General features: G+C 41.6%; 1 protein-coding gene and 1 long non-coding RNA gene across 4 annotated transcripts; one reads left to right on the forward strand and one right to left on the reverse strand.

Annotated features, from left to right (window-relative positions):
* Positions 1-5,854: 5,854 nt before the first annotated feature.
* Positions 5,855-6,837, reverse strand: LOC146380712 (uncharacterized). The gene is made up of 3 exons (XR_014801374.1): positions 6,450-6,837; positions 6,246-6,363; positions 5,855-6,114 (listed from the first exon to the last, which is right to left on the reverse strand). It is a non-coding gene; the product is annotated as an uncharacterized LOC146380712 (long non-coding RNA).
* A 1,831-nt stretch (positions 6,838-8,668) lies between these two features.
* Positions 8,669-17,435, forward strand: LOC146380713 (uncharacterized). Of its 3 annotated transcripts, XM_084940131.1 has the most exons (4): positions 8,669-9,252; positions 11,128-11,233; positions 14,413-15,012; positions 15,564-17,435. In XM_084940131.1, the coding sequence occupies exons 2-4, from the start codon at positions 11,216-11,218 to the stop codon at positions 16,227-16,229; spliced, it is 1,284 nt and encodes a 427-aa protein (XP_084796257.1). In that variant the 5' UTR covers positions 8,669-9,252; positions 11,128-11,215; the 3' UTR covers positions 16,230-17,435. The 3 variants fall into 3 exon arrangements, with proteins under 3 accessions (XP_084796257.1, XP_084796256.1, XP_084796258.1); XM_084940130.1 differs by lacking the exon at positions 8,669-9,252 and having other exon boundaries at positions 10,616-11,233; XM_084940132.1 differs by lacking the exon at positions 8,669-9,252 and having other exon boundaries at positions 10,616-11,233; positions 14,416-15,012.
* Positions 17,436-27,562: the final 10,127 nt, after the last annotated feature.

Here is a 27,562-nt window from a genome sequence, read left to right on the forward strand (position 1 = left end):
AATGCTTTTACTTTTTTGTCTGTCTCTCCCTTTCATCTGTCTGGGTGGTGGCAGACACAGTGGTTGCAGCTAATCATTCTGTGTCGGGCGTTCTCTGTCTTACAGTCCCTTTCTTTTAGGATTACTCCTGCTCCAGCTTGTTGTTTTTCTAAACATTTCTTATCAGGTGTTAATTTTGCTTGTTTATTTCCCATTTTCAAAGATTTTGCTGGGCCGTCACTGGCACGCTTGACTTCAGAGTGGTTTACTGATACGGCCTTCGACTTCACCCTACAGGTGAAGCAGTATCAGTTTTATGAGATGAAACTCAACTGTTCTCCTTTGTCACCAGTACGTGAGCCTCAGCAAAGAAAATAAAAAATGGAAGTAGTTCAGCAGCGTATTGTGCTGTAAAATCAACTTACTTCCAGACACATACACATATAGACATTTGCGCGCTCATTTAACTTAAACCTATTTGGTCACGAAGTAATTTCGGCTACCTCTAAAACCAGCCTCAACTTAGGTTCTTTTGGGCTTTTTGGTGAACTTAAATCTATTTTGTCACCTATGTCACGCGTTTTTTAAAACCTTCTTGGCGGTTTTATACATCAAAATAGTGTTTCTCACCCTCAGACGTCTCACTGGTAGTTCGGATCGCCAGACTGAATCCCACCGCCGTGGACCAGACTATAAACACCGGCCCGGACCCGAATTTACGTCCCGGGGCTTTCGTCCTCGTCTAAGAGGGCTGTGCACAGACTTCGGTGCTGGCTCCCCACGGCGTCAGGAATCAGTGCTGGATCCTGGAACAGAGTCACAGATAACAGTTCTGATGTTTCTGCCCCGGCTATGAAGGACCAAAAGAGATTTATTCTAAGAGACACTTCTTCAGGTGAGAGTCTAAGAGTGAAGACACACACACGCTGCAGATTTTACTTGCAAGGGCGGTCACAGAGCGCTCACATCAGAGTGGGGGCCCTGTGAAGTGCGCGCTCTGTTCTTGCACTTGTCTTTATTAATACACAAGAAAAATGAAAACATTTGTTCAGTGGAATGTTGATACGCGAGCATGTGCGTATGTGAGTGTGTGAGTGTGTGTGTGTGTGTGTGTGGTGTGTGCGAGGTCAGAACTGCTTGTTCAACTTCCCACTATCGCTGTGGGAAGATTCAGATAAAAATATCAGAACAGGTTTTATAAAGAACAATCAGTTCTAAGCAATGAAAAGGTCATCATGCAGTATTCTATCACATATCATTAAAAGCTTATACTACTAAGTACAATTTTCCATTGACAGAGTAGTATGAGACAAACACTACGGAGGAAATGTAGAGTGAAACACCAGGCTGGCAAACAGTTGATCTGACAGGGACCAGGGGGAAACACACAGCAAATATACACAAACAGCACAACGAGAGGATGGAGAACAGGTGAGAACACAGCTTTGATAAATCAGACGTGACGAGGTGGGGAGCAGAGCAAAACTGAAGACATGACACAAGACACAGACTGTCAAAGTAAAACAGGAAATACAAGACAGACACAGAGACGCAGTCTCAACGCTGAGACATGGAAACATGAGGCAAGGCAAAGCGAGGTGAGGAACAGAACAGAAACAAGGAACAATAAATATAACACAACAGAAAACCAGAATTCAGAGAATAAAATTAACCCAACGACACAAAACACAGGGACACAGACCCAGGACAGTGACAGAAATGTGTGCCTGTAACACAGAGTTGTGGCTCACGGAGTGTCTGAATGAGTCTCACAGGCCTGAATGTGTGTTTGAAGACAATTATAATTATTAATTTGTTGGATCTGCTTCTCACTGCAAACAAATGCTAGCATATATTTTAAGTTTTACGGCTTTTCCTACAGATAAAAACTGTGCTTATGGCCATTCATAAAACACAAAGTAATTAATGAAAGAAAAGTTTCTTGTCATGATCCTGGGTCATTGACCCAGCGTTTTGTGTTCTATTTGGTATCATCTTATGTCTTGTGTTAATTCTTATTTTGTAGTCGTTGCTTCCACAAGGGAGCAACGATCGCGCCGCCGGCGCATCACCCCGCAGCCAGAGTTTGGGACTTCAGCGAGCCCGGCTGTGGTAAGTGTACAGGACACTGATCGTGTTGTTTCTGACTTTGGGACTTTGTACTCAGGGGCTGAGTGTTCTCAGCCACCATCACAACTAGCATCACTACAACCTTTATTGCAGTCCATAGCTCAGTCAGTAGCTCAGTTACTTGCTCAGTCACAGTCTTCACTTGCCTCTATTCAGGAGACTGTGCCTACGCTGCTCGTTTTGGACTTTTTTTTTCTACTGCTCACTCAGAGCAGAGAGACAAACACGTCAATCCGGAGACATTTCCTCATGAACTGTCCAGTTTCGAGACTGTTACTCGCTCCAGGGGCTCCCCAGAGGCTGAGTTACAGCCCTCAGCTGACTCTGGACCCCTGGAAGCTAAGATGGCAGTTGAGGACTGCACCCGGCTGTTGCTGCCTGAGCAGGGTTAGTGCTCTGTGCCTGCTGGTTCTGCCCTGTGCGTGCCAGAGGCCCCTGTGCCTGCTGGTTTTGCCCTGTGTTTGCCAGAGGCCCCCGTGCCATCTGGTTCTGCTCTGTGATTGCCAGAGGCCCCCGTGCCTGCTGGTTCTGTGACTGTTTTCATTGGGGGGTCCGAAGATCCGCTCCAGCCTCCTGCTTTCGCTGGGGGGTCTGAGGAGCCCGTCCGGCCATCACAGTCGCCTGCAGCTCCTTTGCCACCACCCTCATCCTCGCCTGCAGCAGCAGCTTCATGCTCCTCTGCGCCTGCAGCAGCTTCATGCTCCTCTGCGCCTGCAGCAGCAGCTTCATGCTCCTCTGCGCCTGCAGCAGCTTCATGCTCCTCTGCGCCTGCAGAAGCAGCTTCATGCTCCTCTGCGCCTGCAGCAGCTTCATGCTCCTCTGCGCCTGCAGCAGCTTCATGCTCCTCTGCGCCTGCAGCAGCAGCTTCATGCTCCTCTGCGCCTGCAGAAGCAGCTTCATGCTCCTCTGCGCCTGCAGCAGCTTCATGCTCCTCTGCGCCTGCAGCAGCTTCATGCTCCTCTGCGCCTGCAGCAGCGTCATGCTCCCCTGCGCCTGCAGCAGCAGCTTCATCCTCCTCTGTGCCTGCAGCTTCAGCTTCAGCATCAGCTTCGCCTGCAGCGTCAGCATCCTCATCCACACCTGCAGCGTCAGCATCCTCATCCACGCCTGCAGCGTCAGCATCAGTCTCGCCTGGTCCAGCCTCTGCGTCCTCATCCTCTCGTTCAGCGTCAGCTTCAGTGTCGCCTGGTCCAGCATCTGGTGCCTCTACATCGTTGGCCACTTTCCAGGCCGCTGGCTGGATGTCATCACCATCGCAGGCAACCTCCTGGACACCGCTGCTGCCTACTGCGCGGCCAACCTTCGGACTTTTGTCGCTGCCACTGCCTTCCGCGTGGTCAGCCCCCAGAAATGGTTCATCGACGCCGCCGCTGCTGTGGCCAGCCCCCTGTCCTATGTTTTGGACTCTGTTTCGCAAGCCCCGGTCTGTGTTTTGTGAACATTTTGTTTGAGACTCTGGGGGCTCAGTTTTGGTTCCGGTCCGGGCCCTCTGTCCTGGGCCTCCCACCACCCACCTGGTTCTGGTGGTGTGTTTTGAGGCTGTCAGGAGCCAGCCCTTGAGGGGTGGGGGAGTGGGGGGGTACTGTCATGATCCTGGGTCACTGACCCAGCGTTTTGTGTTCATTTTGGTATCATCTTATGTTTTATGTTAATTCTTATTTTGTAATAGTCCTTAGGGTATGGTTATTCAGCTTAGTGTTTTATCAGCTCTGTTTTCTCTTTTCTCTCCACCACACGACTGTTGCCCCAGCCGTGACATTTCTGTTTTCAGTCTGTGCAATAAGTTACAAGAACTTTTTCTGTAATTTTGCACATTTCTTCCCACTTTGGTTCAGTGTCATGCTGACAGCAGCTTTTTCATCATATAGAAAAACAGTTAATTATTTAACTTCTTTACACTGATGGAAAGTGGAGTTTCATTATTCACAAATTCAAGCCTGTGAGACTCATTTAGACACTGATGGACAATGTGTTTGACACCCCTGCTTCACACTGTTCATAGGGAGATGCTCTCTGTTTTCACATGTTAGATATAATCATGTACTTCAAAGTTTTCTCACACCTTTTTGTAACCTGAAGAATGTTTTGGAAACCATGAAAAATCATCAATACGAACAACAAACACAATCTTAAGATGGAATAAATACTGTGTGTAAAATGTATTTTTACCTGATTAGACCAGCCATCCAGCCAAAAGTCACTGATGCACCATTTAATATGATCATTGAAAGTAATTTGTGAACATGTCCTTGTTGTGTAGAAACATTTCATCCAGTAACTGTATGGAAGACATACGGATCCTCTGTTACTCAGTGCTCATTAAACCATCATTGTTTCTCCTTCTCCTCCTCCTCCAGTTACTACAGTCTTCACCCAGAGATCATGCTTTCTTCCAACTTTGAACAACTTGAGTTATTTCTAATATATATATATATATATATATATATATATATATATATATACGGAGCTATTTTTTCATCCAAAGCAAGGGCGTAGATTTGGTTTTGGCATTGGTGGGGACGGATGATTCAACCACTGAACTCTGCCCTGTTTCTTTTTTTTTCCTTTTTGTCCTTGCTTCTTGATTTTAAAAAAAGGAGAAATATACTTGCCGACATATGCTATTCTACATGTTTTTAAACCATTTAAAAATACAGTCATGACAATAAAAGAATATGACTTTAAGGACTTAACAACATTACTTCAGTTATAGGACACCAACATCTCTGACACATTAGCACTAAGGGAACACTGAATGACCTGCTGGTTTTTGTCCATAAAACTACTAATCTAAGATTACCACAAAGTAACAGATCTCTTAGCAAAATTATGCAACATTTTAGGCACTATTGCCCCTATCTGTCAGGGTCCTGGGTCTCTTGACCCAGCGTTTTTAGTTCTTTGTGATTTTTGTATTATTGTACCTGTGTGTGATTTATTCTATGGTTTCTAGTTTTGATCCCTTGCCCTTCATGTCTCTCTGTGTCCCCTCTGTTCTGTGTAAGTCTGTGTCTGCATGTTTGAGTTTCCCTCTGTGTCTTTTGGTTCATCGAGTCCTCTGCCTTACTGGTTATGTCTCTGTGTTTCTTAGTTTCTGTCTCCACCGTGTCAAGTTCGCGTCTCTGTGTCATACTTCCTGTTTTACTTTGAAGGTCCGTGTCTTATATGAATGTGTTCAGTTTACGCGTCCTTGTCTCGTCAGTTCTTATTTCCCCCAGCTGTGCTCTCCTTCTGTGTCTCATTCCCCTCGTTACTTCCCAGTGTATTTAAACCCTGTGTTTCTCTTAGTCAGTTTCGCGTCGTACCCTCGACAAGCTGTGTTGTTTCCCCTCGGTCTCCCTGCGTCTCCCCGTATGTATTTCCCCGGACCTCCCTGCATCTTTGTTTCTGGTTTGTTTTGTTAGTTTTACCCAGTTTAGCTTCTAGTTTTATGTAGTGATGGGCAGATGAAGCTTCATGAAGCACTGAAGCTTTTCATCCAATTGGTTCACCCCAGCACAAAGCTTCTTGAAGCTTCATTTGCTCTAGTAGGACACCTACTGGATGTAAAAATATTAGTTGGCATGAATTTGAAGAGTGTGGCCTTTTGCACACAACCTGTAAATGTCAACAACAAAAGGAGTGTGTAAAACATCTATATTGTAGTGATGGCAGCATACTGTGTATATTTATACTGGCAGTATGGAAAATGATTATTTGGAAATGCTTAAAATGGAAATGATCATTTACTGTGAGGTGTGGTTGGGGTGTGGACAGTAGTTGTGCTTTTGTAACGTTGAGGTATGGACAGCTACACACTGAGGCTTTGAGCCTCAGTCCTGCCTGTTCACATTTTATTCTGTAAAAACTAGATTTTCACTGCTTTTATGACCTTTTTAGTGGGGAGAACATAGCTAGGATTTAATGATTTAACAAATCTTTTAAATCCTTTATCCTCCACAATGCTAAATGGCTGGGAGTCCTCAATCACCATGCTAACCAGGTCTTCATCTATTTGAGATTGTTCTGAGGAAAGACAATAAAGACAAAGCACAAATATAAATATCACACACGTAACTTATAACAGTTGTATAATATTGTTATATCATTTAGTAACATCACTGCATGCTATATTATCATTGCATTTGATGGCTCACCTGGTCTTGCTCCACAATCGGTGTTCCCCTTATTCTCATGCAAAGCTCTGTAGTGCCTAAGCATGGATGAGGTGTTGTTGTTATATCCCAGCTCCCTGGCACATAGCAAACACTTCACCTTGTACAAAAGTAAAGAAAGCTTAACATAAATTGTATTGCACCATCAGTATTATGAAAATACATCTTCTGTAGAGATTTACATACCTTGTTGGGAGGAATAAGATCAAAATGTTCCCACACAGGGGAGGACATCCTCCTCTTCTTAGCTGGCTCCATTCTCTCCTGACTTTCTCTCCTCACTCTCATAAACCTCCAAACTGTCTCCAAACTCTCACTAACCGCAACTTTCCATCAAACACCCACATTCTGAATGGAGTCTGAGGGGTTTATATCTCTGTCATATCTCGCGGCAAAGTTCGAACCACTTCATGAACCAGTCACGTGGTACAGCCGGGCAGCGAGGCTTCGGACGTCATCATTTTCAGCTCCTCCCATAAATGAAGCAAGCCTCGATACGCGCATCGCGGAAACGCCCCCTCAATTACTCGACACAAGCTTCGAAGCCTCGATACAGAACGTCACATCACTAGTTTTATGTTCCCAGTGCCATTGTTGTTTGTATTTCCTTTTGGTTTAATAAATACTCATCTGCACCTGAGCTGCCGCATTTTGGGTCCTAATCCACACGTCTGCCACACCAGACGTGACACTATCAAGTCAGTGAGCTGGGATGTTTTACTCTAAACATGAACTACTGTTACAGCAACAGACATGCACTACTGGTGTCCCACACAACAACTCAATGTCCACTATGTGAAGCAGCCAAACACATGCCTTCTCCTCTCATTAACTGAGATAAACTGCTGGCATATTTGTTTTACATCTATACTGTCCAGTCTCTCCTGGTGGACATGGCAACACGTGATTCATGGTTACATACAATTTTAGACTGATGTGAGCCAAAGCCTAAAACGATGTGCCGGGAGTTTGCTGTTCTCCCCGGTTCAGATATTTGAAGTTTGCACAGCTACATTCTCGCCTGAAAATTTTTTAAAAAGTTTATTTTGCAATCCAGAAAGCGTAATAAGAGGGGCACTGAAATTCGGGATTGTCCGAGAAAAAACAGGAGGGTTGGCATGTATTGCCTTGCATAGCCTGTAACGTTATTATGATGGACAGATTTTATGAGTGAACTTAACTTTAAATGACTTACAGGTTTCTTTGAATACTAGTGATGGGTCCAGCAACACTGACGCACCGACGCATGTATCAAGCTCACCTAGCGATGCCTGTGTCGATGCGTGCGTCGCTTTAAGAAAAAGTCACGTGATCGACACAGCTGCTGTATCGCTCATTGCCAACGACCCAATCTGTGTTTAAAAGGTACCGCATCCGCATCTGCCAACGGAATGAGTCGCCACCAAAAAAACACAAAATTACTCTCGCAAAGATTAAAAAATAATAATAATACACATCTCTCTCCATAACAAAATGGAGCCCGAAAGAAAAAGAAATGTTTCTGCTGTGTGGGATCATTTTGATCTTTTAACTGCAAATAAGGTAATAGTTTGTCTGTCTTTGTTTCAGTGTAACCTATCATAATAGAAAAAAAAACAGCAATGTGACTTGAAGTGTAAATTATTTATTTCATTTTATGCAGGTTAAATGTCGCATCTGTTCTGCGGAGCTTTCTTACACAAACAAAAGCACCTCCTCAGTGTTTAGGCATTACAGAGCCAAACATGAAAATGAGGAGACAAACACACCGAGGATGAACACTGGTAGGCCTATATTAACACTGAACATCTTTATCATCATTTTTTTTAAATTAATATGTGTTTTATTATTTTCATCTAGGAAGACTGCTCTGGACCAGGCAGTCCTGAATTTTATTATAAAGGGCTGCCAACCCCTTAGTATTGTGGAGATTGAGTGTAACGTACTGAGGGAATAGGAAGACATCTTATCAGAACCTTATCCACCTGGCTTTACAGCTTTTGTGTACCCAAGCTTCATCTGTTCCTGTGAGTTTTCCAAAGCTGGGGAAATGGTGTAAAAAACAAAACAAAAAACGCAATAGACTGAATGCAAAAACATTGGATAAACCTAATTTTCTGAATAGAAATTTATAATAAACTCTGAGTCAAATGGGTAATATTACATTCACAATACTTTCATTTTAATTTTCACTTAATGTCATTCATAATATATTTTAAAGATGTCTACAATATTTGTAATATAGAAGATATAAAATGATTCCATGGAAAGTACAATACCTTACAGTGTATACAGTGTATATAAGTATGACTAGGTCATTGAATCAGTGTCTGTTGTGAGTCTCAAGTAAGTTGCCTGCAATGATATTTAAGGTCCAGCAGGTGTCAGTATGTAGCAAAACAGCAAAACTGTGTCGACACAGCATGGATACAGTTTGGGGAATGTGCTGAAACGCTTCACGAGGCCTCATCCATCCATCACTAAAAAATACTTTCTTATATCCAGGATCTTTTTGCTGCCATCCTCCTCTCCTCCTAGCAGCGCAGGCTTGCCGCTGCTAAAACTAAACAGAGCTCCCTGAAAGGCTCAGCCAATCACATTGGCCATATTTGTCACATGGCGTAGGACTCCAGTAGAGAACGTAATTTAACTCTTTCTGCACCGCTGGGTGAATGAGACGCTGACAGATCGTTTTTTTTATTTTTATTTCTATCGGTTTTGTTTTTCTTTACTCAAAGAGATCAAATTATTGGTGGGGACATGTCCCTTCCGTCCATGCCAAATCTACGCCCTTGATCCAAAGTGAGTAAAATAGTGAATTTGGATGATAAAACAAATTAAACCAACGTTTGGATCGATATCTGCATCGATCTGCCCACCCTTGTCTCCTGGATCGTAGGTGAGATCAGCGTGAACCACGTGGGTCTCTGCTCCCTGATCCGTTTCCTGTGTTTGGAAAGAGTTCCAGCTTCATCACGGAGTTTCTCTCGGTTTGTGGGCTGATCTAAAGGTAAGCACCGAGCTAACTTTACTGTGAGTTCAGTTCATGTTGAGTTTAGCTCCTGAATGAGGTCTTCTGCTGCTCTCCTCGGTGTCTGTTCACAGTTTATTGTGAACAAGTTGAGAGAAGAGTGAGAGAGTGTTTGGAGAAAAACACCAACTAATCATTAGCTCAGCATGCTGGGAGAAGTTGGAGCAGAAAAGTCTTTTCATTGTCCCTGCAGCTGTTTTTCTGCCTGCACCAAACCTCTACAGTCTCATTTCTATTTGAAGTGATAACAGGAAATGGATGAGAGCGATCTGCTGCAGTATCAGGGTCACAATAAACTTTATTGTCCAGCTGCTGTGGATGAACACATGAGAGGAAGTGAACTCCTACAAAGTCTCATTTTAATGAGTCTGGCTGCTGTAAAGTGATGCACAGGAAGATGTTAACAAAAACTAATGAAACAGAGATGAAAGTAAACAGTGTTCATATTTGAAAGCACAGAGAATAAAAATATATTGTGGTGGTTAATGTGCAGCTCTTGGTGATTTGGGAGAATCATGTTTTTAATCATGTTGTGGATTGAATGTTGGGTTTGATTTTATGTTGTCTACAGCAGTTTTTCCCACCTGTGATCGTTCAGATTGATTTGTTGTGTTGACTTGAATCATGTGAAGGTTTAAAGCTGCACTTCCCCCAAAAAGAATAAAGTATAATCGTGAAGAATGTAATAATGTCTTCCTGTGTCAAACACAGCTGCAGTCAAAGCAGGAAGGAAAGCACTGAAACCACTGATCAATGACCATGAGTACTGTGGGAAATATAAATGTTGCAATATTTCAATAAGTGCCATATTAATCAAGAGGCAATAGAAGGCTTAAACTGGAAGACATTTAAAGTAGTGTTTTGCTTGTAACTGCATACGTGCTTTCGCAGATTAGAACAGGATGGACTCAGGATGTGTCATATACGATCATGGGGCCTCACAACGAGAAACAGGAAACAGATGGAGGTGAGAGAGTGCTGAAACCGTTAGTGAGGAACAAACATCAATACTATAAAAGGAGTTGCAGACAACTGCCGTGCATTTTATGTTATCTGCTTACGCATGAAGGGGCGTGAACCCTGACATATAAAACTGTGTATCGAAGTGCTTCCTCTTTGAGATCTACTGGACTACGCTGAGGGTGGTGTCGTGTACATCTCCCACATATGTGCTTAATAAATAATTGTTGTTGACTGGACAAGATCTGAGTAATGTTTTTTTGTTCTCAGCCCAACATCAAAGAATCGGGACAGCACCGTTCACAGAGAGTTGGGGAATGGCTGCACAGAATCAAACTTTTAGGAATGGTGGAGGTGGTGGGACTGGGGGGCTGAAGGTGTGGAAAGTGTGGGGTGGGGGAGTAACAGGTCTGTCCCTGTTTGTGGAAACCACAGGAGGAGCTGTTCAGGCTGTTGCTGGGTGTGAATTGTTGATGGAGTCTTTAAACTTGTAGTTGCTGTTTTCCAGACTGAAGCAGAGTCGTTAGCTGAAAACTGGTTTTAGAGGTTCATTCAGGACACCTTCTCAGGCTCTTACAGCCTTACCTGTATCATAACAAAGTGTATAAACCCCAATCCACCTTTAACATGGTCCTTCTCCCAAACCTTCAAATAGGACTTTCTGGCCCTGTCATAGTAAAGGGCTGCTTAGAATATTGGAGCCAATGTCACAAAGTTCCTCCTGAAGTATAAGTGAGTGAGAGAGTTTCCTCACTTTGCAGCACAACACGTCTCAGAAGATTTCTACAAGCAATCAGAGTGAAATTTGTACTTTGTGTTGTCAGATGAACATATGAGACACTTTGACTCTTCAGTGCAGTGTGGAGCCTAACAAAGATCTGTTTTGTGTCCCAGCTGATCAGCAGGAGGAGAAGAGTCTGACGGAGCAGCAGAGGAACATTTTCAGCCATCTGGACTCAGCTGAGTCACTACAGAGGAAACAATGAGCTCAACACAGAAGGTGAGGAAAATATCACAGTTTCACCAAATAATCAGTCACGTCTCAAACTCTCATACTCCCAACCTGTTATATGACTGTGTTGTATATTATGTTGTTTTTTAGAGACCACAGCACATGTCAAAATAAGGAAGGTTTATTCATCAAAATGATTAATAATCAGTTAGACAAAACATTTTTTTATATCACCCGAAAAAATACACATTCAAAGCACCACAACAGCAGCCCGATATCAGACAGAACTGTCACATGATATTAAACAGCAGCTGTCAGCTGAGCTCTTTAGTACGGGAGAGGATTAGGGCCACCGGGAAAAAATATCTGAGAAGAAAGTCAGAATTCTGACTTTCATCTCAGAATTCAGGAAAGGAAGAAAAAAAAAAAGACGTGCCCACTTTTTTTTTCCAGTGGCCCTAATCCTCTTCCGTACTGTAGAGTGAGCAATTATAATGAAGCTCTTTATTATAATTTGTAGATTCAAGCTGCTCTTCATATTTTTGGCCAGGAGATGTCACCAAAGAGGACTGTGTTGAAAAGCTTTGAGTAATGAACCTTTTTTCAATACAGTGTTTCAGAAAGCTTCATTTGGCCATCACTGATATAAATAATATTAGAAATTATCAGAGGAGGCAAAAGTACATTTGCTCTATACTCAAGTAGAAGTACAGATATTAGTGTTAAAAATACTTCAGTAAAAGTATTCATTCAACTTCTTTCCTCAAGCTAAAGTGAAAAAGTACACAACTGAATTCAACCAGATGTCAGCAGATGTTTCATGAGCTGTCCTGGCTGATTTCCATCCTCTACACTGACAGTACACTGTCTTTATATTAGACACTATACTGTTGGTATGAAGGTGGAACTCAGTGAATGAATGTCAGCATCATGAGCTTCAGTTTAAATGAATCTCTGCTACACTTGATGTAATCTAACTCTGACATGAGCACCACAGTCACTGTGCACCAGTCACACACTGTTCTTTACTTTAAATCCATCAAAGTTCAGCAAACGAACCTGTTTATCCTGCACTAACCTGCAGAGGATCTTCATGCAGTCTTTAAATAACACAGTTAGTCTGCCTCAGATTATTTTGCAGCATCTTTCAGTTCATGAAAAAAAACATAATGTCACATGTACAGACCCAATATCTGATTTCAACACATGAGGACTTACATGTAAGCTTTAATCTCCAGTTGATCAAATCCCACTGAGCAGTCCTTCCCTTTGAGGAATTATGGATTTGATCAACTGGTCTGTTAATGCAATTGACACCCCTTCTCAACGAGAAGTCTGGGCTTGGGTGAGCCTGACTGCTGAAGATATCTACCTATTCGGAACCATGATAACAGGGTTCTTGCTGATCGGAGCTGGCTTGGCCCTGGCTTATCGCAGAATTAAGGAAGCGGAACTGGCTGTTCAAACCCCCACAAGGCTGCCCGCTGGGATTGAAATGATGGGATGAGGCGTGAGTTTCTCAAAATGGGCTCATTGAGTGCAGCACGGAGAAGATCTTGGAGAACGCACGGCTGCTGTGAATACTCAGAACAAGACCTCTGAGTGAAAAACTGGATTACATCTGGAGGGGCTAGCTTGAATAACACCTTTGAGCGCAAATTGGATCAAATCTTGGGAAGTGCACTGCGGTCGTGAGTTCTCAGAACCTGCTCTTTGACCACAAGAATGACAACATCACGGAGCGTAAGTTTGGATAACATCATGGAGAAGCTCACGGCTCTCCAACGGGAGGTTGAGAGACCAGCGTTGGAACAGCTTTGAAATTCATATGAGTTGTTCACACTAAAGTAAAAACCATCATCACTTCATGCGGCTACCCCTTCGGCGCCAGCTGCGGCCTCAAGGCTGGAGCTGAACAAAACACCCTGATAACGACTGTGTTTAGTCTGTTCCTTCCCATTCCATGCAAGGCCACCTGGGTTGGCTGGCAGACTGTTTACTTAGCCTGATAGGGCGGAGGACACTGTCTCAGCTGAACTCTGGACACGCACACACATACACTTACACTGATAAGCACACACTCATCCCCCTCCCTTTCCAAACGCCTTCTATGCTTGTTTCCTGCGGGGGAACACGGCGGGTCTGTGTGCCGCGCTGGAATGGTAGCGCTGTGCAGGGCAGCTGCTGTGTTCGCTTCGGATTACTCCTCACCCCCCACCCAATCCTGTGGCTTGTCATGTCTTTCACAAAGTTGTGCTGTGGACATTTATGTGCTTTTTGTGTAGAGGAGTTTTTTTGTTTCCTGTTCTCATGCTGTCCTACCATGGAAGCACAGCATGAGTAGAGGTCTCTTTTTTTCCTCTTGTACTTTCCCATTATAGTGTACATTTCAGTGTTTCAGTGTTTCCATGTAATGTCTGTGTTGTGTGTGTAAGGTCGGGGGTGGGGGGGTCCCATTTCACTGCAGGGCAACCTGCATGTGGTGAATGAAGCTTTGATTGATTAAATCTAACCTCTCTTCTTCCTCTCCTGTCCTGTGTGTCTTATCTTTCTCCATCTCTGAGTGAAGTTAGCTCTCTTTCTTTTCTCTCCCTGTGATGTACAGCAGCTGGACCTTTAGCCAGCAACACACTGTGAGACAAACTGCACACAAACAGTTTGTGTGTTTGCTGGTGTTTGTTGATAGAAACGCTGCATTTGAAATGACCTGTTTGTTCAGGTGCTGTGCAAAAAAGAAAGAAGAACAACGTCTGACTTTAACTCCTGACTATGACTCACAGTTTTGCCTCTTTCATCTCTTTTTATGTTTCATACCCTGGTGATTAGTACACGACCAGGATTGTCTTTCATGTGTTACTTTTCAGGCTCAAATCAGTTTGATGCCCTTAGTGATGAAATAACTCCCCTCAAATTCCTCCAACCAAAAGTAAAAAGTCTGTTTTGAAAATGCCATGAGTAGAAAGTCCATTTTTTAATGTGGGGAGTAAAAGTAAGGAAAATAAGGAAAAATGATTTTAGAGTGTTTGAACAGTCATGAATTATTTTTAACACCAGGTTGGATGTAATGTGTTAGAACTACCAGCAGGTGGGGATAAGAGACCTATAAGGTGTTTGGTGCCACACTCCACCTTCATGTTTAAAACTAGTGTTAATGGAGGGAGTTTGAAGGTTCAGTTTGTTCCACGACTGCATTTCACTCACTGCCTCTGTTTGTATCTCTGTAACAGCAGGACCAACATGTAGCGAGAAGGCAGCGCTCTCAGGAGGCCGACAAACCTCACAGAAGAAAGAGAGAGAAAACATACACCTGTGACGAGTGTGGGAAGGATTTTACTGGGAAGGGTTCACTAAAACGTCATCAGGTCATCCACACTGGAGAGAAACCGTTCAGCTGTGACTTGTGTGGAAAGTCTTTTTCCTGGTTGTGTTCCCTGAAGACACACCAACTCATCCACAGTGGAGTTAAAGCGTATAGCTGTGATCAGTGTGGCAGAGCTTTTACTCACAGTAGCAGCTTACAGAGTCATCTAGTTACCCACTCTGGAATTAAGGCATACAGCTGTGACATTTGTGGGAAAACCTTCAGTTGGATAGGGTACCGAAATATACACCTACGCATTCACACCGGACATGATGTGTACTGCTGTGAAAAGTGTGGCAAACGGTTTACAACCAACACGCAGTTACAACAACACATGTTTACCCACACCGAGGAACGACCTAATAAATGTGACCCGTGTCAGAAGACTTTTAAATCTCCACATTGCCTGAGACTACACCAAAAGATCCACACCAGAAAGGGACTCTACAAGTGCAGTTACTGTGAGGTATGTATTTATATTTTTATCTTGTCATTTTAGCCTGACTGTTTGAAACAACTCTGCTCATTAAACTGTGTTAGCTAGGGTTGGGTTTTGATAATCGATTTACCGATTAAAATTGATTCTGGCTTGGATAACGTGACATCGATTCATTAAAATCCTTAATTGATTTTTTAATATAATTTTATTTTGCCCGAAACGCCCGAATCTCTGGTGAAACCTCACACAATTTCGACAACCACCAAACAGTAAATGAGAGGAGGAACACGGATTCTGCACAAAGACGTAAACACAAAGCGCCGACCCGCAGATCAGAATCAGTGAGATCTCACCTTTCTCACCTGACGGCACGGACACAGTCGGGGCTGAAAGCTTGCAGCTCACTGATTCTGATGTTTCGGCAATTCTACTGCATGAAAAAGCAGCTCTGAGTGATTATTCAGATTTTCATTTCAGTTATGATTTTTGTTTGTTTTTTATTTGCTCTTTATTTCAGGCGACGTTCAGGATAAAAATGTTGAAGGACTGACTTACACTGTCTTTGTGTCTTTGTTTAGAAGCAGAGCGACACAGATGGATCCAGTTCTCAACCCTGTCATCACTGTGGTGGTGGGAAAGACTTTTGTTGTGACCTTTGTGGAAAAACTTTCAGTCGGCAAGAAACCCTGAAAATACATCAACGTAAACACACTGGAGACAAACTGAAATACTGCAAAGAATGTGGGAGAAGCTTCAGCACATCAAGTGGATTAAAACGACATGAACTCATTCACAGTGGGACAAAAAAGCACCTCTGTGATCAGTGTGGGTCATCTTTCATTACTGCAGGTGGGCTTAAAACACACAAACGAGTCCACACAGGAGAGAAACCATACAAGTGCAGACACTGTGACAAAAGCTTCTCACAATCAGCTAACCGTAACTATCATGAACGTGCACACATGGAAGGAAACTACAGCTGTGACCAGTGTGACAAGAGCTTCAGGAATCTCAGTTCATACTCCGAACACAAACGATCCCATGTTACTAATAAACTGTTTCACTGTTACCAATGTGCCCAAACATTCACTAAATTATCTGCTCTGTGCAAACATCAGCGTGATCACTCCCATCACAGTGAATCTGAAGAGACAGAAAGATCCTCTTGTGGTTTCAGGGTCAGACTCAAAACTCTTGAGATCAGGCTCCACAGAGTTCAGAGTGAATCTCCTGTAAAGATCTGATGAGGCAACTATGAATGAAAATGGTTCTCTAGTCTCATTTTAAGCTTTCTAAACTGTTCTGCTTCAGTGTTCATGTCGAGTGGTTCGCTTTGTTCCAGCAGTTGGATGAAGAAGTTTGAGCTGTGATTTCAGTGAAAGTTATGAAAAATTTCCTTGTAACACTGAGTTACAGTAGGGGGGCTGCTCCGTAATCCAGTTCAATAACACATCTCCTGACATTAAACATAAGCTTATTTAATAATGTGGATCTCTTTTGTCCAGATTTTTATTCAGAGGCAGCAACTGTGGTAAGAATTGACCTGGATCTTTACAGATCTTACAGTTTAGTATCAAGTTCATTTTCTTGTTGATGCAGAGCCAGAATTTTGATATTTTTAGACAATCCCATAAAAGATGCATGTAAGTTCCATCTGCTGTTTTATATTTGAGAAAAAATGTTGAAAGATCTTTAAAATCTTTTATTTTTCCTTAAACTTGCTGTAGGTATTAAAACTTATGATTTTGTGTTTAAGATGTCGAAACAATTAATTTTGGGAATTCATTTTTTAAAGTTGTGGTTTCATTTGCTCAAAGTTCATCAATGTTTTCCTGATACAAGGTGGGATGGATCCATGCTTTTATGCTGTTTAAGACAAATTCTGAAAGCTGAACGTTGCAGAGATTGAGACCCATTAGACCAGGCAGCATTTTTCAATCTTCTATTGTCCTGAGCTGTGGCCTCAGTTTCACTGGAAGTTGAACCCAAGTACGGTGTTCAGCTGTGGACTGGCCCATGGACCCGCCTGTCCTCCAGGAACACATCCTGTACACATCCTGGACAGGGAGGAACGCCGGTTTGAGACCAGAGTCAAGGAGACCATTTACATGACAAGGGAAAGACTCTGAATCAAGGAGGGGTCCTAAGGGGACTTTTTTCCTTTGCAACGTCCATTTAAATTTCCATTTAAACACAGACAACAAGTAACTAGATTAAGCACAGTAGGAAATGGTTTGCCCCTTCTCATCAGCAACACCTGGACAGAATTACCCTTGACCTTAAATAACCCCGTACCTACCTCTGTTATAACCAGTACATAAAATGAAATACAACTCTCTTGTGGTGATAAGGACAGGGAAATAAGAAAAATGGCTCCTACACACCAGCTCCTAATTACATGAGGCAGAGGACATAGTAATTATTGAACTTAAAGGAGCCATAATAAGTCATTATTAGTGATGCGTGGATCGATACTGAAATATTGATTCCTCAAATACCAGTAACTTATGTTCTAGAATCGATTCTCATATTAAAATATTGATATTTTAGTAATTTAGGGTAAATTTGTAGTTCATCATTAAGAGGAACACAGTGGAAAGAAAATAAAGAAATACCATTTGGATCGTCTACACTGGAAGGAACTACTTCCTCTTCCGCCTTTCATAGTCATGTTCGAAATACGGCTGTATAAATGTGTCGCAGAGCCTGGCGTGCGCACTCACAACAATGGCTGAGCATAACTGGAGTCATCTGCGGACGTATTTTATCTCCACAAACAGCCGAGACATGGTTTGCAATGCATGTAGCAAGAAAGTGAGGTGTCGTGGCAGCTCCACTAACCTCGTCAAACACCTCAGAGTAAATCATATCGCAGGATATGAGGCGAACTGAAGAGGAGGAGAGGGACAGGTGCTGCTAGGGCGAGACAGACGTCTCTCGCGGAGTCCTTTAGTGCTGCAGGCAGGCAAGGTGTTCAAATAGCGCACAACTTCAGTTTTTTTATTATATGATGACTTCTGCATTATTAAGTGATAAGAACAAGTAGTCTGATGTCCTGTAATCATGATGACGCTAAAATTGGAGATACAATAGAAGATACAATAAATAAAATAATTTTTTGTACAAAGTATCGGTATCGGTTCAGTATCATCGATACCAGCCTGAATTTTACTTGGTATCGAATCAGAAAGGAAATCAGTGGTATCCCACATTACTAGTCATGATACATCTTTACAATATGCATAAGAGAGCAAACCATGTTTCATTTATAGGCAAGGCAAGTTTATTTATATAGCACAATTCCACAACAAGGTGATTCAAAGTGCTTTACAGAGACATTCAAAAACAAAAACAAATAAAAAGCACGATTTAAAATTGATTAAAAAACAGTAGATAAAATCAGAACAGTAGATAAAATCAGAACAGTAGATAAAATCAGTAGTTAAAATGTAAGTTTTGAAATTTAAGCTTAAAAGTGTGGATTTGGTGTTTTATTCAAATGCAGCTGATTATGGGTGAGTCTTCAACCTGGATTTAAATAAACTGAGTGTTTCAGCTGATCTGAGGCTTTCTGGGAGTTTGTTCCAGATATATGGAGCATAAAAGCTGAATGCAGCTTCTCCGTGTCTGGTTCTGACTCTGGGAACTGAGGTGATAGTAAGCTGATTTTGTTATTGTCTTAATGTGTTTTTCTAAGTTTAGGTCTGCATCCATCACTACAACCAAATTTCTCGCCTGGTTGGTGGTTTTTAGGTGTATAGATTGAAGTTCTCTGGTGACCTGTGATCGTTTTTCTTTGGCACCAAAGACTATTACTTCAGTTTTGTTTTTGTTTAGCTGGAGAAAATTGTGGCCCAACCAGTCATTAATTTCCTCAATGCATTTACCAAGAGCCTGTACAGGGCCTCGGTCTCCTGGTGACATTGTGATATATATTTGTGTGTCATCTGCATAGCTATGATAGTTTATTTTGTTGTTCTTTATAATCTGTGCCAGTGGGAGCATGTAAATGTTAAACAGAAGGGGTCCCAAGATGGAACCTTGGGGAACTCCACATGTGATACTTGTCTGCTCAGATGTGAAGTATTTCCTGTTTTCTAAGTATGTTTTGAACCAGTTTAGTACAGTTCCTGAAAGACCTGCCCAGTTCTCCAGTCGTTTGAGTAATATGTTGTGGTCAGCTGTATCAAATGCTGCACTGAGATCCAGTAAAACTAAGACTGACATTTTTCCACTGTCTGTATTCAGACATATGTCATTGAACACTTTGGTCAGAGCGGTTTCAGTGCTGTGGTTCTGTCTAAAACTTGACTGGAAGGCATCATAGCAGTTATTCTGTTTTAAGAAGTAATTGAGCTGTTGAGAAACTGCTGATTTTACTTAAAAATGGGAGATTTGAGATCGGCCTGTAGTTGTTCATTTGTGTCTTGCCAAGATTGTCCTTTTTCAGTATAGGTTTAATTACAGCAGTTTTTAGTGGTTCTGGAAACACACCTGACATTAAAGAAAAGTTGTCGATCTTTAACAGGTCTGACTCTTTGAGACCTTTTTGAAAAAAACTTGTTGGCAGGACATCTAAACAGCAAGAGGAGTTCAGTTGACCTAAGATGTCCTCCAGGTCTTTGCAGTTAATAGGGTGAAACTGTTTGATGGTGTTTAAACAGTTTTTCAGTGGACATAGTACATATCCTGAATCTGCTGTTGATGTACCAATTGCTTGTGTAATCTTTTGGATTTTTTCTGTGAAGAATTTGGCAAAGTCATTGCAGGTCATGGTTGAAAGAAGTTCAGCTGCCACTGACACAGGAGGGTTTGTTAGCCTGTCAACTGTAGAAAAAAACATCATTCTATACATCATTCTACCAGTAATCTAGTTCATCAGTTTGTAGCTTCACAAAACAAAACGAAAATGAATTTTTGCCACAGGTTTTTCAATGAATTTTGTTAATTTTGTTTCCAGATAAGAGAGGCCAGACCTTTCTTATCCTCTATGTTTAATTTGGACCTTGGGACAGCTAAGAGCATCTGATCCACAGACTTCAGTGATCTTACAGGAGCGAACCAATTTAAAAGATCAGAAAGGTATGAGGGTGCTAACCCATGCAACGCCTTAAAAACACATAATAAAATCTTAAAATTAATTCAAAACCTAATTGGCAGCCAGTGTAAGGTTGCCAGTATGGGAGATATGTAGTCTTGGTTGCATAAAATAAGATAACCTTTATTAATCCTACGTGTGGGAAATTTGTTTTGTTACAGCAGTGGACAGTGCAAAGTTGAATAGAAAATTTTGAGAAAAAACACTGGAATAATATATCCATGAGATACTGTACACAATAGAATAGAATGAAATAAAATACTACATACAATCGAATAAAATAGAATACAAATGCTATATAGAATTGAATATAATACAACGATGCCAGAAAGAGTATTGCACATGTGTGGATGTGTGTGCTTGGTCAGTTGAAGTCTTTGTTGTGGAGTCTGACAGCAGTGGGGAGGAAAGACCTGCGAAATCTCTCCGTCCCACATCGTAGGTGCCGCAGCCACTGAAGGAGCTGCTCAGCGCTGTCAGGGTCTCCAGCATGGGGTGGGAGATGTTGTCCAACAGGGATGACAGCTTAGCCACCATTCTCCTGTCACTCACCACCTCTAGGTCCAGAGGGCATCCTAGAACAGAACTGAAAGTAGAGATAGTGTCTGTCTCCCGAATCCAAACTGGAAGCTGGTTCCACAGAAGAGGGGCCTGAAAACTGAAGACTCTCCCTCCCATTCTACTTTTAATACTCTAGGAACAACAAGTAAGCCTGCAGTGCGAGAGCGAAGTGCTCTAATAAGGTGATATGGTACTACAAGGTCATTAAGATAAGACGGGGCCTGATTATTTAAGACCTTGTATGTGAGGAGCAGAATTTTGAATTCATGCCAGTATATGACATCCTCTCATCTCATATATCACTCTCCACTTGGTGTCCATCTGAGAACAAGGCACAACTTGCTATTGCAAGAAACTATTATGTAATTATCCACACCTAACAACTCCTGCACTTAATCTATAATAAAAAATTATGACAGCAGCAAAACATTCCAGTTGTGCTTATTATTATTTTTATACTGGAAAACCTCTCCAACAACTGGTCCATGTGTTAATGTTACCTGTGCTCTTTGTAATCCAGCTGCTGAGGGATCCACTGCCTTTAGTAGCCTCACACAGCTCCTACTGTTTCCTCCCCATGTCCTTACCAGTCATGTCTGGACAATATTATATCATGAGTAATAATTTTACAAATCTATATACATAAAACACACACAGTGACATTTTAGACCTTCTTCAGAATACTGGATATACTGTGGGCATCATGGTGCTGATCCAGAATCCTTCCCTTATTATTTATTACTAGAGCTACAATAATAAGGCAATGAGGGGGGGAAAGTAATAAATATGAAATATTGTATTCATGATGTATTTGTTTCACTATTCACTCTGTGCAGGCAGAAAGCTTATTACATGTTTAAACTGTAGAGATACAATAATTTTACTGCTGTAAAATCAGCATTTTGTCTTATTTAAAATATAAATCTAATATGATCTGCTTCTTAATGTATGTTCTTTAAAATACAGCGTGTGTTTTTTAAATATTAATTATATATAATATTAATTATAATCATCCATAATTATGTGGACATGAATATTAGATCGTTTTTAGTGAAATACAAGCCCTTGCGGAAAGGCAGGAGAAGCCCTGTAACTTACTTTAAAACTAAATATGTTCCCTAAAACGCTGACAGAGCTGCAGACCCATGACAGCCTTACCCAGTCAGCCAGCAGCTATGACCAGCACTACTTGTACAGTTAATAAAAGGACAGGTAATGTTTGTCGCGCTGTTACACACACAGCACGCTCATTTGTTTCAATTCGTCAGTTGCCACAAGACAACTGTGTTTTATTTATTTATTTTGCTGTTATTTGTTATTCTATTGTGTATTCATCTGTAGTTGAGAGAAGAGTGAGAGAGTGTTTGGAGAAAAACACCAACTAATCATTAGCTCAGCATGCTGGGAGAAGTTGGAGCAGAAAAGTCTTTTCATTGTCCCTGCAGCTGTTTTTCTGCATGCACCAAACCTCTACAGCCTCATTTCTATTTGAAGTGATAACAGGAAATGAATGAGAGCGATCTGCTGCAGTATCAGGGTCACAATAAACTTTATTGTCCAGCTGCTGTGGATGAACACATGAGAGGAAGTGAACTCCTACAAAGTCTCATTTTAATGAGTCTGGCTGCTGTAAAGTGATGCACAGGAAGATGTTAACAAAAACTAATGAAAGTAAACAGTGTTCATATTTGAAAGCACAGAGAATAAAAATATATTGTGGTGGTTAATGTGCAGCTCTTGGTGATTTGGGAGAATCATGTTTTTAATCATGTTGTGGATTGAATGTTGGGTTTTATTTATTTTGTTTACAGAAGTTTTTCCCACCTGTGATCGTTCAGATTGATTTGTTGGGTTGACTTGAATCATGTGAAGGTTTAAAGCTGCACTTCCCCCAAAAAGAATAAAGTATAATCGTGAAGAAGGTAATAATGTCTTCCTGTGTCAAACACAGCTGCAGTCAAAGCAGGAAGGAAAGCACTGAAACCACTGATCAAAGCTCATTAATCAATGGCCATGATTACCGTTCACAGTGAGTGAGTCGCTGCAATCACAGCATTTGATCAATGAGCTTTAATCATTGGTTGTTGGGGAATGGTGGAGGTGGTGGGACTGGGGGGCTGAAGGTGTGGAAAGTGTTGGGTTGGGGAGTAACAGGTCTGTCCCTGTTTGTGGAAACCACAGGAGGAGCTGTTCAGGCTGTTGCTGGGTGTGAATTGTTGATGGAGTCTTTAAACTTGTAGTTGCTGTTTTCCAGACTGAAGCAGAGTCGTTAGCTGAAAACTGGTTTTAGAGGTTCATTCAGGACACCTTCTCAGGCTCTTACAGCCTTACCTGTATCATAACAAAGTGTATAAACCCCAATCCACCTTTAACATGGTCCTTCTCCCAAACCTTCAAACATGACTTTCTGGCCCTGTCATAGTAAAGGGCTGCTTAGAATATTAGAGCCAATGTCACAAAGTTCCTCCTGAAGTATAAGTGAGTGAGAGAGTTTCCTCACTTTGCAGCACAACACGTCTCACAAGATTTCTACAAGCAATCAGAGTGAAATTTGTACTTTGTGTTGTCAGATGAACATATGAGACACTTTGACTCTTCAGTGCAGTGTGGAGCCTAACAAAGATCTGTTTTGTGTCCCAGCTGATCAGCAGGAGGAGAAGAGTCTGACGGAGCAGCAGAGGAACATTTTCAGCCATCTGGACTCAGCTGAGTCACTACAGAGGAAACAATGAGCTCAACACAGAAGGTGAGGAAAATATCACAGTTTCACCAAATAATCAGTCACGTCTAAAACTCTCATACTCCCAACCTGTTATATGACTGTGTTGTATATTATGTTGTTCTTTAGAGACCACAGCACATGTTAAAATAAGGAAGGTTTATTCATCAGAATTATTAATAATCAAATAGACAAAACATTTTTTTCATCATCCCCAAAAATACACGTTCAAAGCACCACAACAGCAGCCCGATATCAGACAGAAGCTGTCACCTGAGCTCTGTAGAGTGGGCAATTATTATGAAACTCTATATTATAATTTGTAGATTCAACCTGCTCTTCATATTTTTGGCCAGCAGATGTCACCAAAGAGGACTGTGTTGAAAAGCTTTGAGTAATGAACCTTTTTCAATACAAGCTTCAGTGTTTCAGAAAGCTTCATTTGGCCATCACTGATATAAATAATATTATAGAAATAGTCAGAGGAGGCAAAAGTACATTTACTCTATACTTAAGTAGAAGTACAGATATTAGTGTTAAAAATACTTCAGTTAAAGTATTCATTCACCTTCTTTACTTAAGTAACAGTGAAAAAGTACAGGCTCTGAAATGTAATCAGAGTAAGAAAGTAAAAGTAGCCCCTTGAAGAACATTTTAACCACATGTTTTTATCCAAAGCTAACTGAACCTTGTGCTTTATTAATGTAATAATAAAATAAGATTAGTAAATGAAGTACAAACTATTTCTTTCTAATAAAGGTTCTCTGTTTGAATCAGTTAATTAGAAAATGAAGGAAAATAAAACATGTGTGTATTTTCTGTTGCCTACATTGTAGAGGGTGACTTTGCCTCTAAACAGGAACATGAGCAGGGAAGAGGTTAAAGTGGGATTGAGCAGGTGGGAACCCTAAAATCAGCTGTAGTGGCTCAGCGTGGGGAAAAGAATCACAGCTCACAATAATTTCTATTGAGAGCTCCAGTAGATTTTCTTAAAGTACAGGCTGTGATCAGCTGACCTGCTGCTCTCTGTGGATGTACACAACTGAATTCAACCAGATGTCAGCAGATGTTTCATGAGCTGTCCTGGCTGATTTCCATCCTCTACACTGACAGTACACTGTCTTTATATTAGACACTATACTGTTGGTATGAAGGTGGAACTCAGTGAATGAATGTCAGCATCATGAGCTTCAGTTTAAATTAATCTCTGCTACACTTGATGTAATCTAACTCTGACATGAGCACCACAGTCACTGTGCACCAGTCACACACTGTTCTTTACTTTAAATCCATCACAGTTCAGCAAACTAACCTGTTTATCCTGCACTAACCTGCAGAGGATCTTCATGCAGTCTTTAAATAACACAGTTAATCTGCCTCAGATTATTCTGCAGCATCTTTCACAATCTGAAAAAACATGTCACACGTACAGACCCAATGTCTGATTTCAACACATGAGGACTTACATGTAAGCTTTAATCTCCAGTTGATCAAATCCCACTGAGCAGTCCTTCCCTTTAAATCTAACCTCTCTTCTTCCTCCCCTGTCCTGTGTGTCTTATCTTTCTCCATCTCTGAGTGAAGTTGGCTCTCTTTCTTTTCTCTCCCTGTGATGTACAGCAGCTGGACCTTTAGCCAGCAACACACTGTGAGACAAACTGCACACAAACAGTTTGTGTGTTTGCTGATGTTTTTTGATAGAAACGCGGCATTTGAAATTACCTGTTTGTTCAGGTGCTGTGCAAAAAAGAAAGAAGAACAACGTCTCACTTTAACTCCTGACTATGACTCACAGTTTTGCCTCTTTTATCTCTTTTTATGTTTCATACCCTGGTGATTAGTACACAATCAGGATTGTCTTTCATGTGTTACTTTTCAGGCTCAAATCAGTGTGATGCCGTTAGTGATGAAATTACTCCCTTCAAATTCCTCCAACCAAAAGTAAAAAGTCTGTTTTGAAAATATAATGAGTAGAAAGTCCAATTGTTTTAACATAGGGAGTAAAAGTAAGGAAAAAAAGGAAAAATATTTTAGAGTGTTTAAACAGTCATTAATTATTTTTAACACCAGGTTGGATGTAATGTGTTAGAACTACCAGTAGGTGGGGATAAGAGACCTATAAGGTGTTTGGTGCCACACTCCACCTTCAGGTTTAAAACTAGTGTTAATGGAGGGAGTTTTAAGTTTGAGTTTGTTCCACGACTGCATTTCACTCACTGCCTCTTTTTGTATGTCTGTCACTGCAGGACCAACATGGAGCGAGAAGTCAGCGCTCTCAGGAGGCCGACAAACCTCACAGAAGAAAGGGAGAGAAAAAACACACCTGTGATGAGTGTGGGAAGGATTTTCCTGCTACGTCTAAACTAAAACGTCATCAGGTCATCCACACTGGAGAGAAACCGTTTAGCTGTGACTTGTGTGAAAAGACTTTTTCCTGGAAGCGTTCCCTAAAAACACACCAACTCATCCACAGTGGAGTTAAAGCGTACAACTGTGATCAGTGTGGCAGAACTTTTACTCACAGTAGCAACTTACAGAGTCATCTAGTTACCCACTCTGGAATTAAGGCATACAGCTGTGACATCTGTGGGAAAACCTTCAGCCGGTTAGGGCACCGAAATACACACCTACGCATTCACACCGGACATGATGTGTACTGCTGTTATTAGTGTGGCAAATGGTTTATAACCAACACGCAGTTACAACGCCACGTTTACCCACACTGAGGAGAGACCTTATAAATGTGACCTGTGTGAGAAGACTTTTAAAGCTCCACATTACCTGAGACTACACCAACAGATCCACACCAGAAAGAGACTCTACAAGTGCAGTTACTGTGAGGTATGTATTTATATTGTTATCTTGTCATTTTAGCCTGACTGTTTGAAACAACTCTGCTCATTAAACTGTGTTAGCTAGGGTTGGGTTTTGATAATCGATTTACCGATTAAAATCGATTCTGGCTTGGATAACGTGACATCAATTCATTAAAATCTTGAATCGAGTTTTTTAATATAATTTTATTTTGCCCGAAACGCCCGAATCTCAGGTGAAACCTCACAAAATTTTGACAACCACCAAACAGCTCAAACAGTAAACTAGAGGAGGTACACGGATTCTGCACAAAGCGCAGACCCGCGAATTAGAATCAGTGAGTTGTCGCCTTTCTCACCTGACGGCACGGACACAGTCGGGGCTGAAAGCTTGCAGCTCACTGATTCTAATGTTTCGGCAATTCTACTGCATGAAAAAGCAGCTCTGAGCGATTATTCAGATTTTCATTTCAGTTATGATTTTGTTTGTTTTTTTATTTGCTCTTTATTTCAGGCGACGTTCAGGATAAAAATGTTGAAGGACTGACTTACACTGTCTTTGTGTCTTTGTTTAGAAGCAGAGCGACACAGATGGATCCAGTTCTCAACCCTGTCATCACTGTGGTGGTGGGAAAGACTTTCGTTGTGACCTCTGTGGAAAAACTTTCAGTTGGAAAGCTGACCTAAAAACATATCAACGTAGACACACTGGAGAAAAACTGAAATACTGCAAAGAATGTGGGAGAAGCTTCACCACATTAAGTGGATTAAAACAACATGAACTCATTCACAGTGGGACAAAAAAGCACCTCTGTGATCAGTGTGGGTCATCTTTCATTACTGCAAGTGAGCTTAAAAGACACAAACGAGTCCACACAGGAGAGAAACTATACAAGTGCAGACACTGTGACAAAAGATTCTCTGCTTGTAACAATCATGAACGTACACACATGGAAGGAAACTACAGCTGTGACCAGTGTGACAAGAGCTTCAGGAATCTCAGTTCATACTCCGAACACAAACGATCCCACGTTACTAATAAACTGTTTCACTGTTACCAATGTGCCAAAACATTCACTAAATTATCTGCTCTGTGCAAACATCAGCGTGATCACTCCCATCACAGTGAATCTGCAGAGACAGAAAGATCCTCTTGTGGTTTCAGGGTCAGACTCAAAACCCTTGAGATCAGGCTCCACAGAGTTCAGAGTGAATCTCCTGTAAAGATCTGATGAGGCAACTATGAATGAAAATGGTTCTCTAGTCTCATTTTAAGCTTTCTAAACTGTTCTGCTTCAGTGTTCATGTCGAGTGGTTCGCTTTGTTCCAGCAGTTGGATGAAGAAGTTTGAGCTGTGATTTCATTTCCTGTATTTCAGAGTAAAGA

This window comes from Perissodus microlepis, chromosome 9 (assembly GCF_051167445.1).
Source record: "Perissodus microlepis isolate ML-2025 ecotype Zambia chromosome 9, ASM5116744v1, whole genome shotgun sequence".
NCBI classification, from domain to species: Eukaryota; Metazoa; Chordata; class Actinopteri; order Cichliformes; family Cichlidae; genus Perissodus; species Perissodus microlepis.

What these genes read in the sequence shown, in the direction of transcription:
- LOC146380713 (XM_084940131.1), top strand. An exon ending in ACAAGTGCAGTTACTGTGAG is followed by an intron (nt 15,013 to 15,563) that starts GTATGTATTTAT and finishes GTCTTTGTTTAG; the next exon opens with AAGCAGAGCGACACAGATGG.